Source organism: Ochlerotatus camptorhynchus, unplaced genomic scaffold, assembly GCF_037179485.1.
Source record: "Ochlerotatus camptorhynchus isolate MF236.1 unplaced genomic scaffold, CSIRO-AGI_Acam_v1.1 ptg000004l, whole genome shotgun sequence".
NCBI classification, from domain to species: Eukaryota; Metazoa; Arthropoda; class Insecta; order Diptera; family Culicidae; genus Ochlerotatus; species Ochlerotatus camptorhynchus.
This window is the reverse complement of record NW_027040496.1, coordinates 952579-969387: the sequence shown is the minus strand read 5'-3', so window position 1 is coordinate 969387 and position 16809 is coordinate 952579. Positions and strand designations below refer to the sequence as shown.

General features: G+C 38.4%; 1 protein-coding gene across 3 annotated transcripts in view; it reads left to right on the top strand.

Moving 5' to 3' along the window:
* Positions 1–16809, top strand: part of loco (locomotion defects) — a 147875-nt gene that overhangs the window by 48488 nt on the left and 82578 nt on the right. The window contains exon 1 of one of the 3 annotated variants that reach the window (XM_065236791.1): positions 5108–7007. The exons of the other annotated variants lie outside the window; for them this stretch is intronic. Coding sequence (XP_065092863.1) covers positions 5253–7007 — 1755 coding nt within the window. The 5' untranslated portion in view covers positions 5108–5252. Of the gene's footprint in view, positions 1–5107; positions 7008–16809 lie in introns of those variants that run through there. 3 annotated transcript variants of the gene reach the window in all.

Here is a 16809-nt window from a genome sequence, read left to right as displayed (position 1 = left end):
TTCAAGAATGTGAGAAACTGGCCTAGCCTAGCCTCACCCTCAATTCATAGTCCAAGAGTTCAAATGCTATTCCATTGATCTCAGTGTTTTCTAAAAAAAATGTACGCTTGATCTGTCAAATTTGGCCTAGTGCCCTTTGAATAATTTAAATGTAACATAAATAATTTTAAAAATTCTGTGACATTTAAGAACATTTAAAATTCCAGACGTTAATAAAATATCAAGATTATAGTAATTATGAAACCTAAGAAATTAAAAAAATTCTGGAAATTTTTCGTTGCTTCTCAACAGAGGGGTGTAATACACACCTAGAAAAATTGATGTAAATTTAGCTGCTCTGAGACTGACATATACGAGCGTCAATTTTGACATAAAATTGAATCATAATAGACGTGAAATTCAGCTCAATCAAACGTATTTTTGAAGTTTTCGGTCTCGGAGCTTTTAATTTTACATGACATGTTTGTTTACGTCTCATCCTTTATGTCAAAGATAGATTCCGTCACGTGTAAGTTTAGGTATTTCTAAGTGTGTAGGGTTCCTCAGGCTTGCTGTATTAAATCTAAAATGTCGTTGCTATTTATCCTGTGACATCAACTGCTGAAATCAATTATACAGGTATTCCTTTTTTTTTACATTTTTAGCTATTTATATGAAACTGGGAAAAATATGTTGGGGCCTCAGGAAAAACCTGGCAAAAACCGGGAGTTTAATTTCTTAAATTCAGTGGCTACCCTGCAACATATTTGTAGGGAAATCTTTGATTTTATGCGAATTCATAATTCCATGAGATTTTGGAGATCTAGTTCATCAATATGTTAATGAAAATCCCATCTCAAACTTTTGCTGCAAAGAAGACGTATTGTAGTATTTGCTGCTGAAGAAATTATATGACTATCACTGAACGGTGATTTTCGACAGTTTTTTATGTAACACATAAGACCCCGTGGGATTGAATCAGTTAAGTGACAGATGTATCTCCTCATTGAAATTAGGTTGTTTTTCATAACCGGGAAAAAAGGGACTTGACAAATTGGAGTTGAATGGACACCCTTGTTACACTTATGAGACTATCATTCTTTCTCACTAACAAACGTTTCAGAAATTTCTAACCCTTGTAAAGCTTTCTTAGATCCGATTCATTGAATTTATTCTGAAAATCTCAAAATCTTGAAAAATGTCTACATCCTGCGTCTTAAACTTCGGTGTACGGGATCTTGAAAAATATGTCTTATTTAACTAAATTATTTCTTAGGATTCTACCTCAAGATATGCTTAAAATTCCCAATGAATTCTTCTCTTTAGAGCCCTCTCGCAAATTGAATGACATTTTCTTAGAAATTCCCTTAAACCTTTCTTCAAATGCGCTTGAAATTTTGTGAATTTTTGTAAGCTGTTGGTCGTAAGCTCTCTTGTCAATAATCCATTGGGGCTCTTCCCAGAAATCTCTTTGATAGTTTGATTACCATTTAAGTGATTTTCAGGCCGTAGTTGATCATTAGAAGTAGTGTCAGGATTTTTATATCATGTGTGTTATGGGATATTATATTTTCTTCTGAATCCAATTAAAGTGCTCCCTGAAATTCCTTTAGATTTGCCTTAGAATTCCTTGGAATTCTACTCATAATCCCCATAATAGACTTTTGGGAATTACTTGGCGTAATTTGTTGTTGTTTTACTCTCAATGTAGGGGAATTTATGTATTCTCGGCAACCTAAGCAGCGACCTTCTTTCTATAGCCTTTTTCTCTAAGGAACGCACACATATGCAGTATTGGTTTGAAACGCTTTTACAAAGCTCCAATCTTCTCTAGTGAGAGCGAGTATTGTCGGCAACCAGTTTTTCTTCGGCAACCGTTCCATTTGAACTGCATGTAAATCTGCTGTTCTATTATCGGCAACTCGAAATCAGCTACAATTTGTAGTGCGTGTGTTTCATTTCAAGAAAACCTTGCTAGATTGCTTTTTCTCAGTGGTAAAAATATAGTCAAATTGAAGCTGAAAGCATAAAGAATCGTTTGCATGCATTCAGCGAAGTGTTTTCGTAAGAAAATCCAGTGAGAATAGTGTTTCAATTTGTGTTGCCGAAAATAGTCTGTCATAATACTTTGGAAAATAACCGGGAACTTATATTTCAGTATTTTTTTTTCTCCTCAAAACTCGTTTGGCATTCTTTTGAAAATTTTCTATATAATTCTTCATGGTGTCAGAGTTCTCAAATTTTGTCCAAATCCAAGAGTCATAATTTTTTAAAGTGTAAGATGTTGTCATATTTGAAATTTTGATAAGTTCAAGAATGTGAAAACTGGCGTTACCTCAAAATCGTGAAAACATCTTCATGTAAAATTCATCAAATTTCTTAGTGCGAGATCTTAAATGTTATTCTGTGAATTTTATTGTTTTATATACGAATTTATTAGTTCAATTTATCACTTTATAAATTCAGTCGAAAGATCTATTCGGCCCAGTATTGTTCGGCCTAGTGCCCTTTGAAAAATTTACATGTTTTCTCTCCTTTATTTAACGTCGGTCTCTGTTCCGCAATCTAGTACCAATCACCAACGGACATCGATTGTCATCCATTGACGGCAATCGAATGTGCAGGAAGGCAGCTTCCACACCTACGTAGGATATCGCACCCACCCTAGTGGCACGCTTGTCACAAATCAATTGTAGAAACTTATATACGACTTATTTCAGTCATAAAGAAGTTGCTGCAACTTATTGTGATGATTCAAACACACATGGTTTCACTTCACTTTCCAAGAAAGACGTGACCAGAGATTTTTATGCCTCAGAAAAATTCCACCGACCTTGGCTGGGATTGAACCCAGACCCATTGGGGTGAGATGGCAGTCACGCTTACCACTATACCACCGGCTCCGGCGAAAAAGTTACATGTATCTTAGTATAATTTAATAATTCTACTACATTAAAATTTTGGACTTCTAAAAATTATCTAAAATTAAATTTGACAATTAGTAGCTAGGGGAAATGGCTCTAATGTTGACCTAAAAAAATGTTTACGTAATTCGTGCATGACCTCATCACATATGCTAAACGTCGTTACAGCATTTTTTTAGTTTGAAGGGCATACAGATTAGAGGGGTTCAAATTCAAAAAAGTATGTACACTGAAGTCTTTTTTCACAAGGTTTTTTTTTGCGCGGTTTTTTTTACACGGTTTTCCACGATTTACACGGTACGTTTTTAACGATTTCTCGACAACGATACAACCTATCGACTTGCTTCCAATCACATTATCCGTTTCAAGCTATAAGTAATCGAATGAAATACTTAAAAAAAATCACAATTTTTGGTGTAAATATAGAAATTTTTAAAATATGTCTATATGGACCATATCATGCTCTAATTACAAATGGCATCAAAATTCGATTTTTTAAAAACATTTAAGCATGCGAAAAATCAAAATCTCGTAGGTTTTTTTACACGGTTTTTTTTTTACACGGTACGTATCTCCCGTGTAAAAAAAGACCTGAGTGTATATTAAAAAGGGTAGCGACGCCAGTGGTGTAGTGGTAAGCGTGATTACCTCTCACCCCAGCAGGCCTGGGTTCAATCCCAGTCGGCGCCGCCGGGATGTTCTGAGGCATAACATCTATGATCACGCTTTCCTTCGGAAGGGAAGTAAAGCCGTTGGTTCCCGGTTCATGAGTTGATGGGTCGATAGGTAGGGTCCAGGTGTGGGAGCTGCCTCCCTGGCGTCAGTAGCATTGGTGCTCAGCACGGAAAACAAGATCGACGGAAAACAAATCAAGGAAAAAAAAAGGGTAAAATCAACGAGGTTCGATAGCTTAAAGAACTAGCAGATGTTTTCTTCGGACTTGCAATCGCCCTCAATGCCTAACTACTTCACTCGAGAGCAGCGCTACTGTATCTGTCGCTTGGATTCTGGCAAAGTTACCATTCTTCTTGATATGTCTTCATATGTTAATCCAGCATTGGTCCTGGTATGAGAACATTTTGTGTATCCTCGGACATAGAAATGAGCATTCGTGTTCCCAGACATTGGGATTTTTGTTTGAAGAATTAAACCACTACCACCATTTTAATTATGCTTTATGGTCTTATTATAAAAAAAACAATGTACAATTTTAAGCCTTTTTGATAATAGAAATTGTTTCTTATTTTAGTCATAGCATATTTATCCGTTGTCAGCGTCTCTTTCCTTGGTCTTTCTAAAAAAAAGGGATTAGTCATCGACAACCATCGATCTTATTAGCATGTACACCACCAATCTCGCCAAGATAGGCTAATAATTCCTTTTTGGCCAGAAATGACGCACACAATTCACAGCCATTCCAACTGCTCGAAGTTCCTCCTAAGTAGGTGGTCTCGGATCAAACGGAATCAACGAGACGATCGAATGTTGTTGTCTCGTAAATAATTGAAAATTGGACGACCCAAGTTGTAGAGATAGCCATCATCATTAAGTATATTTTTGGTCGAACAGCTAATGACGCGCAGTCAGTGTTTGCAATCTGGAAGTTTTGTTTTTTAATTGTTTTTGTTTAACGTTCGTCGACTGAACGTGAACCGGAGGTGGTGGAGAGTGTGACTTTCGGATCACGCAGTAATAGCTATTATCTTTGGACTGACCCGTGCGCAGCTGGTGGTGTCCGGGAATTGGGATCGAGACACAATGGGCGGATTTGGGATGGAGTATGGGCTTGCGGGGAGGATGAGCTGAGCCGGGAAACCAAATATGCCAGTGTATCAATTGCATTGATAGAAGTACGCTGTTGCATAGGGTTGACGATTGTGAGCAGTGATTGATCCGCTGCATGCAATGTCCATTTAGAACCCTCTTCGGTTCCCATAATTCTATTGTGTTCGATCGTTAACTAACGTGTACGCGGGTCGTGTAGTAATTAGCCGCATTAGTTATTCCTTACGCGTGTTTATGATTAACCGGTGTGTTGTGTATGTGTGCTTGTGCTGTAGAGAATCGATCAGCAGCGATCTGCGTCTAGAAACCGCTAACCTCAGTTCCGATTTGGAAACTAACGCAGTCAGCAGCTTTGCTGCGCTGAGGCGTTCGAATTTATCTAAACATTATTTATCAGGTTTTGATCCACTTTATTCCCGAAGAAATGTGTGTCAAGAACTCTGGATCTTTCACCAGTGGGATAGATTTGCCGTAGTGCGAAGGGCGAACGATTGTGTTTGGCAATAAGAAAGTACCTACAGGGCTTATCACTGTGTAAATAAAAAATTGTGTTGATAAGGAGCGATGGCGAGTAATACGCAAAACGCCGCCGCAACCGCCACTAGCAGCGGTGAGGAACCGATGGAGAACGTGGTTCCTCCGTCGTCGAATGTCACGACTACCAAAACTTCCGAGATAACGATTATTATGAAAACGTTGGTGTCAAATACGACGAAGAAGACGGATGGAAGTGCTACGATGAAGAAATGCGAGTGTGGTGACGGCGCTCATCCGGGTGGTAGTGTGCTAGAGGTGACAACCAGTGTGAAGAGTGTTTTCGAATGTCCCTCGGGATCCAATCAAGCCGTGATACTGGAACCGATACTCAATAAAAACTTTATGGCACTACTGAAAACGGCAAACGATTCGTCGTTTGAGAATGTGTTGGAGTTCAAATCGCTGCTGGGAGTGCCAAGTGAAACGCCAAAGTTAAAAAGTTCCAAAGAGATCCTTGTGGGTGATGACTCGGATCAGGAAATCCGGAAATATCTCAGTGATCTAAGCCATCATAATGCAAGTGTTTGTTGCAAAAACGTGTGTCGTGAAGGTGAACGTTCGTGTTTGGAGCAGAATGATTTAAGTGTTATTGAAAATAGTACAGATACAAAGCACTGTCTCAGTTCGTCAGGATCGGACACGACTGCGAACGACTCGGTGTTCAAGAAGCCAAAGATTAGCGATGAAATGAAAAGTGTGCAATTTACGGAGTCAAAAGTTGATAATCATTCGCGTGCATTTGTGACTCTACCAAGTTCTACACCGATCAAAGCCCACGCTGAAAATCGGGACGAAGTGCAACAAGTCGAAGATTATAAACTAAATCTGCTAACGCCACCGGCAGATGCGTCCTTCATTGATTCGGATTTTGAATCGATGGAGCAGGATCAGTACGATACGTGCAGTAGTAGGGAAAGCTTAAAACTGGAAGAAACTTGTCTCCAGTCAAAACCGGTCAAGGAGGTCGAACCATTCAACCCGGAAGAACTATTTCCTGAACCAACACACATTCCCAACTCTCAAAGCCCGGTTCCGCAAACTCCCACCAGAATCAGGAAGTCATCCTCCACCAAAGCTTTCTTCGAGGAAGCTCTCAAAACACCCTTAGCTTTGCGGAAGCGCTTCCAGAAGCGACGGAACTCGGAAATCCCAAAACAACCATCCCACTCCAACTTGCTCAGCTTCTTCTCATCCAAAAAGAAAAGTAACAGTTTGGAAGGGGTGCAGAAGCCGCTCCAAAGCAAAAGATCCCTAACCAGTGACAACAGCTCGGACGCAAGCCGATGCGGTTCTCCAACACTGACGGAGGAAAACCTCCGTCGATTGTCCTGCACCGTTCGTATAGCAGACCTGACAAATCGTACGCTCATTTGGGGCGAGAATTTTGATTATTCCTATGAATGTGAACCGTCCCACTCGGACGTGGAGGAAGAGGATGAACTTGATTCGCATCCCGTTGCCACCCGCTTGGTTCATTTCAACATTTCACCGGATTCTTCCTTCGAGATGCATTCACCAATCGTTCCCACGTTCAAGATCGACCCACCGCAAGCGATCAACGTGGCATCTGAGCTAGCGCATGGTCTCATTGCGAGCACCACCAGCATCATGAAGCGGTCCGTAAGCGATCCCATCCACTGCAAGGCGCGAAGTCTCAGCTGTACTCCGATGACATCCGACATTGGCGAATCGGACGAAGAGGAAGAACCGATCATGAAGGAAGCTCACGTCCATTTCCACAACGTCCACGAGGCTTCGCTTCGAAGTCTGGATAAGATCGGCGTAAGTATCTACCTACACATTGCGCACTCTGCTTATGTTGTTACGGATGATTGGTTTCACTAGAAATCCACCCCGCTTTCGGTGTTTGTTGATAAACAATCGGGTTCGCTTTGAAAGCGAGACCAATTTTGTAGTAAAATTATGCGAACGCGTTACACAGAAGAGCGATGCTCATGTCCGGTTTCCGCGTAGGTCTATTATTAGATCGAAACCATGGGAAGATACATACATTGTTTTCGTGGGGCAAATTTCGCTGGAATCCAACCAAGAAAGATGCGAGCGGTTATATCGAGCAACGTGCGAGAGGAAAAAACGAGAGCAGGTCAATAATTAGCCGCTAAATACGGCGGCTTGCGGCCTAGTAGTAGTAAATAGCTTGAACTATAATCTAATTCGTATGCCAAGGTATATCTGATGATGAAAAGTTGAAAGGGAAAGAAAACGAGAGAAAGAGAGCACGAACGTGAATTTGTGTGGTCTGCCGCCTGCGGCTGGGCTGTAGCGGTTCGCACGGATTAATTTCTAGGTTTTGTTTGTAAACAATCGATTCGTTGATGAATTATCGTGGTAACACGTTGTGGGAAGGTCGTAAGCAATTATTTGATGACGATCGCACCGAGATCACTCTGGTTGGCTGGTTTTCCGCGTATGTGATTGAATGTTTTGAGCAAGATTTAATTTTAATTATGGATTCTGGATAATCCGCTAAACATATCGTGGATCTTCTTCTTTTTATTGGCATTTCAAGCTTATCGCATATTAGCTTATTGCGTGCTCTTAATTTAGTGTTCTAGATGCACCTCCCTGGTGATTGAGAGCTTTCGATACCTGTACCATTTTTGCGTTAGTATAATTGTGTGGCAAGTACAATCATTCTCTATAGGAAGTCAAGAAATTTTCCAACCCGAAAAATTCCTAGACCTAGACCGAAAAATTCCTCCAGCGTGGCCTTGCTGAGGGAGCTGAGCTAAGGGAGACCTCGTGGATAAAGCTATAATAAACAATAGGAATGCGCTTGGAAGTCATGCCGCACAGTGGACCGAAATCAAAAAATGTGGGGCATGGCTATTTACGACGAAATTATTGAGTGTAGCAATGTCTTCTAGAACGTTTCTCCATTTTTAAAATACTTTATTTGAGTGATGAAATTTTTTTGCTTGTGTATACTCAGTTAAAAAATTAACTGTTTAATACTTCATTAAAATTGATGCACATCTATGAAATCATTGTAGATGAAGTCATTGTTGCAGACGAAAATTTTCTATCTCTCAAGTGGACGAAGTTATAGGGTGAAAATGGAGTACAAGTGGTAGTACCCCCTTAAAAAGCATCTTTTACCATAGCTTTTTACTTTGTATTCTCCAATTTTTTTTTTGAAATGCTGTACAAAGTTGTAAATGCTTTAAATATTCACATTTTTGCAGCAGGAAGTAAATGACTATCTCTTTGTTTTAAGGATTGACGTCCTTTTTTATAATTTTTTAATATTATCTTTAAAGGGGTGTATCTTGCAGGTTAACATGCTTTAGCAGCTAATCTTATCGTCCTTTTGTTCAGCAATTTATACTCTACTGTTACAAATACATTTCTTAGGAGGATCCAACGGGATTACGTTTTGCTGTTCTTAGCATTTTTTTTCAAGTATGTACTCTACATTAGGGTGGGTCAACTTTACAACTCTGTTACCCACTGCTCTTTCAATGCGTATTAAGGCCCCCAATAAAGCACAACCGCATTGTTGTCGTAGGACTACGAGATTCTTTTTGTTGCTCCATTCAATAATATATTAATAAAAAAATAAATGATTTTGAAATTGAAATCCAGAATGAACAATTCATTATAAAAATGTTTGAAATGGGTGGTTATTGAATAAATCCTATCATTAGGATTCAATTTTTTAAATAAGAAAATCAGTTTCTTTATTATTAATCAGGTTCCAAACATGTTCACCCAACTTTCGGGAACTTAGTTATGTTAGTAAGGATAAAACAACATTAGGATTCAAAGTGCATCTATCATCACAAATCTTTATGTTTCAGAACTATGACAGACAAGTGGCTTTGCACAATAAAAAGTTTACAAAATAACAAATGTTGTAATTTAATAAATGGAATGTCCATTTGATTGCTTCATTGTAGCATATTAAACTCCAAAAACTCCAAATAGATTGGATTAAAGCCCATACATACAAGTTCTAGTTATAGTTATAGTTTTCAAAACTTTCAGATTATAACGAAAATGATAACTCGGCTCTGTAAAGTTTATTTGATTGAGCCTGTACAAATAAAGTAATTATTAAAAAAAAAATAACTTTCATAGTTTGTTGTCTTTTTTTCTTTCGATAAAAAAATTGCAACGCAAATTGCATAAAGGGTGGAAAGAGCACCAATGAAATGACGGGAGAAAGAGAGACAAGCGATTTTAAATTTGTTTGTAGACGCCGACCGAGGTTCTAGAATGCTGCGAAGCTTTTCGACTTCAACTGAAAAAGAAAGCTAGCAGTCTCTACGTCGCATCGATTTTGTCGATTGAAGTTGATATTGTGACGCCCCGATCAGAAGTCAAATGGTACATAAGCGCCAACAGTTATGAGAATTTCAATCTGAGCAGTATGCAATAGGTCTTAGCCATCTGAATAACTTTACTAAAGACAGCAACCTCCTATCTAGTTGAAACACTGAAAACGAAACTAGCTCAGACAGTAAGTCACTTTTTCTGATTCGTATGGAGAAATTTCTAAAAGCCTAACCTACAGTTTTAGAATTTTCTCCATACGAATGAGTAAAAGCGACTCACTCTCTGAATAAGATTCGATTTCAGTGAATTTAGATTGCTTAGGCAAGCCTTTTGAATCAAATGACACTAGTGCTGCATGGTGAGTGAATTTTGAACTGAAAGTCCAATCATGTGATAGGTCTTTTCCATTCGAATAACTTCACTCAATACATAAACCTGCTTTCTGGTCGTGCTTTCAAGTTAAGACCATCCAATAGGCCTTATGCATCTGAATCACTTCTTTATTTTTTCTAGCCGAGATTGTAAGTTACACTGATTTTATTCAGAGAGTGAGTCACTTTTACTCATTCGCATGGAGACATTTTTTGAAAGAGTAGGTTACTCATGCGCTGAATGGCCTACGTTTTGAGAAATTTCTCCATACGAATGAGTAAAAGTGACTCACAACTGGGTTATAGTTACCCCCTCTCTGATTTAGTTTCTTTTTTCAGTGTACAATGCAACAACCACCCTTTTTTAATTTCTTTTATTTCTGTTGATGCTGATTTTACATTGATTTAACATTTCAATTGATTGACCTATCTGGCTCTACATTTTTAATCATTAGTTATTCTAATTTAATATTTGCGTTGTCAACTAGTTTTCTTTATTCTCCCTACTAAGATTGAATTAACCTAACGTGCTAGATCACGTATGATCTGATGATCTGATCTCAGACAGAATGAATACCCTCCGTTCTTCTAATGTCTAAATTCTAGCGAGAAGGTGGATCTCAGAATTTCGAGTCCGTGGGAGACTGTTTAGAATTACCCCAAGGATCTTGTTCTGGATCATTTGCAGTTCTAGGCAATGGCATTTGGAACAACTCTCCTAGATTGGCATACCATATTCGATAACATTTAGGAAATCCTGTTGTTTATTTAGTTGTTTTATTTTTCAGAGACAAGGAGGATTTCTTGTTTATGAGTTGGTATAGTGATCACATCAGGATTTTGCGTTTAGTGTTAGTTTTAAGCTCCCTGTCTAGGGTTAGTCCGAGGTACACAACCTCTTTGGATCATTCCACCATTGAGCCGTTTTAGCGAATGTTATTATTATCTGACGGAACAAGTCTAGAGAATGTGGGAAAATGATGATTTTGGTCTTAACTGCGTTGATACGGAACATGCAATTTTTGAAATACTAAGAAAGGACAAGCCTCTCTGAAGTTTGGCAGTGAGAACTCCGATGACCCTACCGTTGTAAATGATGGATGTGTCATCTGCAAACACAGACAACGTTCCACCCTCAGGGAGAGCCCACGAGTTCCGGTAAATCACCATTTCAAGAAGCTTATCTGAGAGAAGGCTAATAGGTCTGTAGCTGAAAGGAAAGGAAGGATCCTTCCCAGGTTTCCGGATGGGTAAGACTTAAGCTAACTTCCAGCACGAGGGGAAGTAGCCAAGCCTAAGGCCTGGTAAAAATAGCTGAAATCTCTGAAACATTGGAAAAGTTGTTGGAATTCTGAAATGGAGGTTGGCTGCATTTTCAGTAACAGTAACCTCATGTGAATGCTGTCAAATTTTCTACGTTTTCCTTACTTAAGCATGTAGATTAGCATTCTTAGCAACACCTTTTTTCAGTTTTTTTTCTGATGTAGGTTAATGTATAGAAAAAAAAGGCAAAAATTACTAAGTGGTACCGGCTCATCTCTCTGTTTTCTCGATAGCCATAGCGATCGAGCACGTAAATGATTACGGCTGAAAACTTTGATCAATTATAAATAGTTTACCATTGATAAACAATTATCATCTTTAAATTAAACAAATCTTACATTCAATCTGAATAAAATGGTGTTATTAAAATTGAATTTCATTTATTAATGACCATGTTATAAGGATTCAAAACCTGACACTATTTCGTCACACAATTTTTTGAATGGCACCCCAGTATAGTCCACAAAGACGTAGTTCAACGTCAAACAAATTATTAAAAATTGCATTTAGCTTAGAATTCTCAAGTATTTCATCAAGTTCTTCTGGATAACATAATCATTCGAGGAACCCTAGGTAACTTTGCATAGCAAGAAATTATCTGAAATTTTACGGTGTTCTGTTCACCAACTTTTAAAACCTAATGTTTGGCCATATTACACTTGAATGCATTGAATCATATAAAAATGGCCATACAACAGGTATACATAGTTTGTGCACAGTGAAGTCTTAAGGTTTACGACAGATTATTTTCACTTCCCCAGGGGCATCCGGAACATATCTGGGTGTGACCAATGTGGTTCTTAGAACTCAATGCCAGTTATAACAACTTTTCGCACAAATTGCTCATTTGTTAATAGCTCTGCACTCACTTGGCGAAACATTGATTTTCTTGAAGAAACTGTTAGAAAAGAGTCTGAGTTTCCTATAGGTGTGTAAAACAAAGTTGTTTTCTTAGACGAACATCTGCTCTCAAATTTGCGTCACAAGAATCGAAAAGAGAAAAAATCGCTGTTCATTTCAGACTTTCAATGAAAAACTCATTGGTGTTTTGATTTAACGACTCTATGTGGGTCGGTACACAGGTCTAGTTTTTTCAACGAAAAATCGCTGAAAATTTTCCTAAATTACTCTCCATAATGCCTAGCAAAATTCCCTTGAAAAGTTCCTTAGGATTCCCTTAGTATACCCTTTAGAAAGCAGAAACCTTAGGATTCTCTTCAGAATGTAGCTAAAGTTCAAGAATTTAGAATTTTACTGTAAATTCCGTTGGAATTTACCTCATTTTATTGAAATTCTTCTTGCTTGGAATTCATTTTTGAATTGAAAATCTTCCCTTGAAATTCTTTTCAGAAATCCCTCAGTTCTCTTCAGAATACTTTTGAGCTGAGCTAAGCTCTGGACTGCTACTCAAGATTCTCTTTGTATATTGAGAATTTATTTGGACTCCACCCAGAAGATCCTTAAAATACTCACATAGTTCTCAAGAATTCGTGATATTTTTGAAATGAACTCGATTCCCTTCTTATAATCGTTATCGGTAGTCCTCAGAAGCTGAGCCCTCATTTTTCAGTTCGATGTATTTATTGATTAACATTTAATAGAAACGCCGTGGTTCGGTTCTGATAAAAAGTGGCCTTCTCTTGGATGAGTATAACGTAGTCGCATTGTTTGCATAGAGAATTATGAAAATATTTAATTTGATAATTATGGATAGTGGCATGTTTGCAACCTTAAGCTTAAGCTTATCGTATGTTTAATTCACTTTCAACTCTTCCCAGTTAGCGGCGCCGGTGGTGTAGTGATAAGCGTGATTACCAGCTGGGGTGAAAAGCTGGCCTGGGTTCAATCCATATAAAATCTCTGATCAGGGAAGTAAAGCCCCCGTTGGTCCCCGGTTCATAAGTTGATGGATCGATAAGACGGGAAACAAGATCGACGGAAAACAAATCAAGGAAAAAAACTCTTCCCAGCATTCCCTAAGAATGCTACCTGAAATTCCTTCAAATATGCCTCCACTCTTTATAATTCTTTCTTAAGAACTACTTAAAAAGTCATGTAATTCTCCTTAAAATTTTCATACAATATTTCTCAAAGTAAGCTTGAAATTCTATTCGAATTGTCTTGGAATTCTTCGCAGAATTTTTCTAGAATTATCTTTAGCATTTGTTAGGAATTTTCCACATAATTTTAGCTCAAGAATGACCCAGCCTCAAAATATTGGAAACTTTGTGTTCCAGAATTATGAACATTTTTTTAGTTCGTTATCATCAAACATTTCTTAGTCCGAGATCTCAATTATTTTTGCCTGATATACCATACTACCGTTCAGGCTAAGGCCTTGATGTCCTCTGCTGTCCGAAGAAATCGTATCCACTCTACTCGATCCATGGCCACACGTTGCCAGCCTCGTAGTCTGCGAAGGGTCCGCAGGTCGGCTTCTGCTTGATCGATCCACCGGAAGTAACACAGATTCATAAAATTATGTTAAGTAAACTTTACAACCAAACACAGTCATACAAAGGTTATATAAACAGTTATGGAACGTGTGTGTTGCTTCGGACCTTGCCCGCTGTGCGTCTCTTCTTATTGTTAAAGTTGGGTCGCTTTCGAGAACCATTTTCACTGGGTCGCCCAATTTTTGCAATTTCTCCACGGTCCGTCTTCCATCCGCACTCTACCGTAGATAGTCCGCATAATATTCGCTGAATCTCTTTGTTTTCTAAGAGAATTTCAAAGTTCAATCTATTACTTTCCAACATGAGGTTTAATGACCCAGTAGCATTCGACCTTGTGTATGTGTTATCAGTACTTTTATGGTCAACTACGGTGCCGGCCACATCCTTACGATCATCGGATAGGGTAAAGATTGTTAGTTCGACATCCGTTATTACTAGAGACCGAATATACCTCTGTATCTCCATGGTTGTCACGGGAAATACCTTTTAGCTAGTGGGAAGGGTGAATTGGATCTTGATTAACTTTCACACGATCCTTAAATGCATGGTAAGCAAATAGTGTGACCCTATCATCTAAGTAATGTAAAGGAGCATGGTATAGAACCCACGATCTTCTGCTCAGTAAGCAAAAACGGTCGCCACTAGGCCACCGTGTCACTTACAGCACAATAAACCACAACCACGGATTAAGAATTTTTCTAAAAATATTTCTTTTTTCCGTACAGTTCCGCGCGAGTTCTATCAGTAAGGATTTTCTACAATGGCGGCCTAGAATAGATTTTTATATCTTCTCTCAGTAGGACTCAACTATGTTTTGTACCCTGGTTGAGCATACATCATATTTTACTGTCAATTTTGCATTTTATTTTACACCTCTCCGATCTTAGTTCTAAATTTGTACTAAGAGTTGATGTTCTACGTTTTTGGACAATCCTCGGAATTTCCGAGGAAAACCTGTAATTACATTTTTCAAATCCAGTAGCTACCCTGAAATACACACGGTAAATAAAAATAAGTTGTTTTGGTTAACACAATAAAACATAATGCAAAATGTAAAATTTTTTTAAAAATAGGCATTTAATGCCGCTGGATATGATGAGATATTTGTACATCAAAAGTGAGATATTTTACTAGAAGTAGAATGCCTAGGTGGTTGTGCACGGCACGAATCATTTTCGGGTAGTTTTAGGCAAAAATAAGAAATTTTACCCTATTTTTTAGTGCTTAAAATTGTGTTACAGTTGATTACTAAGTGAAATGTCTTTCGACTTTAATAAAATAGATTTCATTTCAAAGCTAAAATTGTCCTTCATAATCGTATGTATCAAATTGAAAATAAGAGTTAAAATACTCAAGGCTCAGCGGTACAATTTTCAGAAAAATAAAAACAATTAAAACATCAACAGTCCGTTTCTTAATTTTAAAGTACTCGCGCAAAACTTTTTCACGCACGCACTGTTATTTCGGGGCTATTTTGAAATTTTTTGCGTACCTGATGAAATCAACTCACACAGTGTAAACAATACACATTAAACTATGTCTACGAAAAATTTCAATTTATTTTACCTAAGAGATGAACTAGCCTAAGGCTAAAAATCACCAAAATAAAGATTAAAAAAAAATTAATTTTACTCAACGGATCAAAAGTTAGAGCAATTTGAGTGTGTGTGGATTTTAAACGGCACACTCTTTAAATATCCTATCATTAAATGACTTTTTAAAAAAATCCCATTGTGCAGCGGAATGCAATTTGTGCAACTCTGGGTCAATTTTTGCCACTAACAATTTTTGTATTCATACAACAACAAACAATATTGATAAGCTCTAATTTTCCACGGGCCAACCCCTAGATTTGTTCTTTTAGGTGAGAAAACCATTATCCAAAAGTTTCAGCTCTTTTGGTTCTAAGATGAGCTGGCGCTTTTAGTTTGAATTTTGTATGGCGAATTCGGATAAAATAAAGGGTGTCCCACATCAAAATGCATCACGGAAAAAACGCTGTAGAAAATTACCCATTGTGTATTTTCTCTTGAAAATTGGGGTAGATGTTGTTTAGAGTGTACAACTCTCTCATCGGGACATCGGAAAACAACTCGGGATCGTGCAGTCAACGGTGAGGCATGTGGTTAAACGTTACTACGGTCAGAATGGATGTTCTATTAGTGATCAGGATCATAAGCGTGTCGTGAAAGCGTTTAAGCGGAATCCCAAAGCTTCGGTGAGGGTATGTGGCCAAAAAGTTGAATATGTCCAAGTCTTTCGTTTAGAGAGCCAAGGACCGGGAGGGACTGAATACGTACAAAGTGCAGAAGGCTCCAAATCGTGACGAACGGCAAAATACGGTGGGAAAGCCACGGGCCCGGAAACTGTATCATGCATGATGAGACTTACGTCAAGGCGGACTTCCGGCAGCTTCCGGGGCTACTGTTCTTCACCGCCCCGCACAAGTTTCCGGAGGAAGTAAGGAAGTAGAAACTTTCAAAGTTTGCCAAAAAATACATGATTTGGCAAGCGATCTGCTCATGTGGCAAACGGAGTGCGCCGTTCGTAACTACCGGGACTGTAAACGGGGTGATCTACCTCAAGGAGTGTCTACAGAAGCGGCTGTTTCCTCTGTTCAAGCAACACGAGGGCCCTACGATCTTCTGGCCGAATATAGCTTCGTGCCACTATTCAAATGTTGTCCTGGAGTGAATCCCCCCCACGCATCGGAACTAAGGCCCATCGAAAAATACTGAGCTATTATGAAGCAGGCACTACGGAAGCATCAAAGGAGGTCAAATCTGAGAAAAACATGAAGAAAATGTGGGCTTCCGTACAGAAGAAGCTGCCGCCAGATGTTGTACAGAACCTTATGAGTGGAGTTAAGGTGCGAGCGTACGGTTAAGGTATTGAAGTTGAATGAAATAAATATGCCAAAAGCTTACTAATGGGTTATATTTTATTGTCTGAAAGTTTGAAAAAGGTCAATTAGGTAATTTTCAACAGCGTTTTTTTCCCTGATGCAATTTGATGTGGGACACCCTTTACATACAATTACACTCCTACACTCGATCTTATTCTTGATTTGATCCAGATTTTCAAAACTTGAAGTTCAATAAATGAGTAACAACTTTGCTCAAGATTGCATCATGA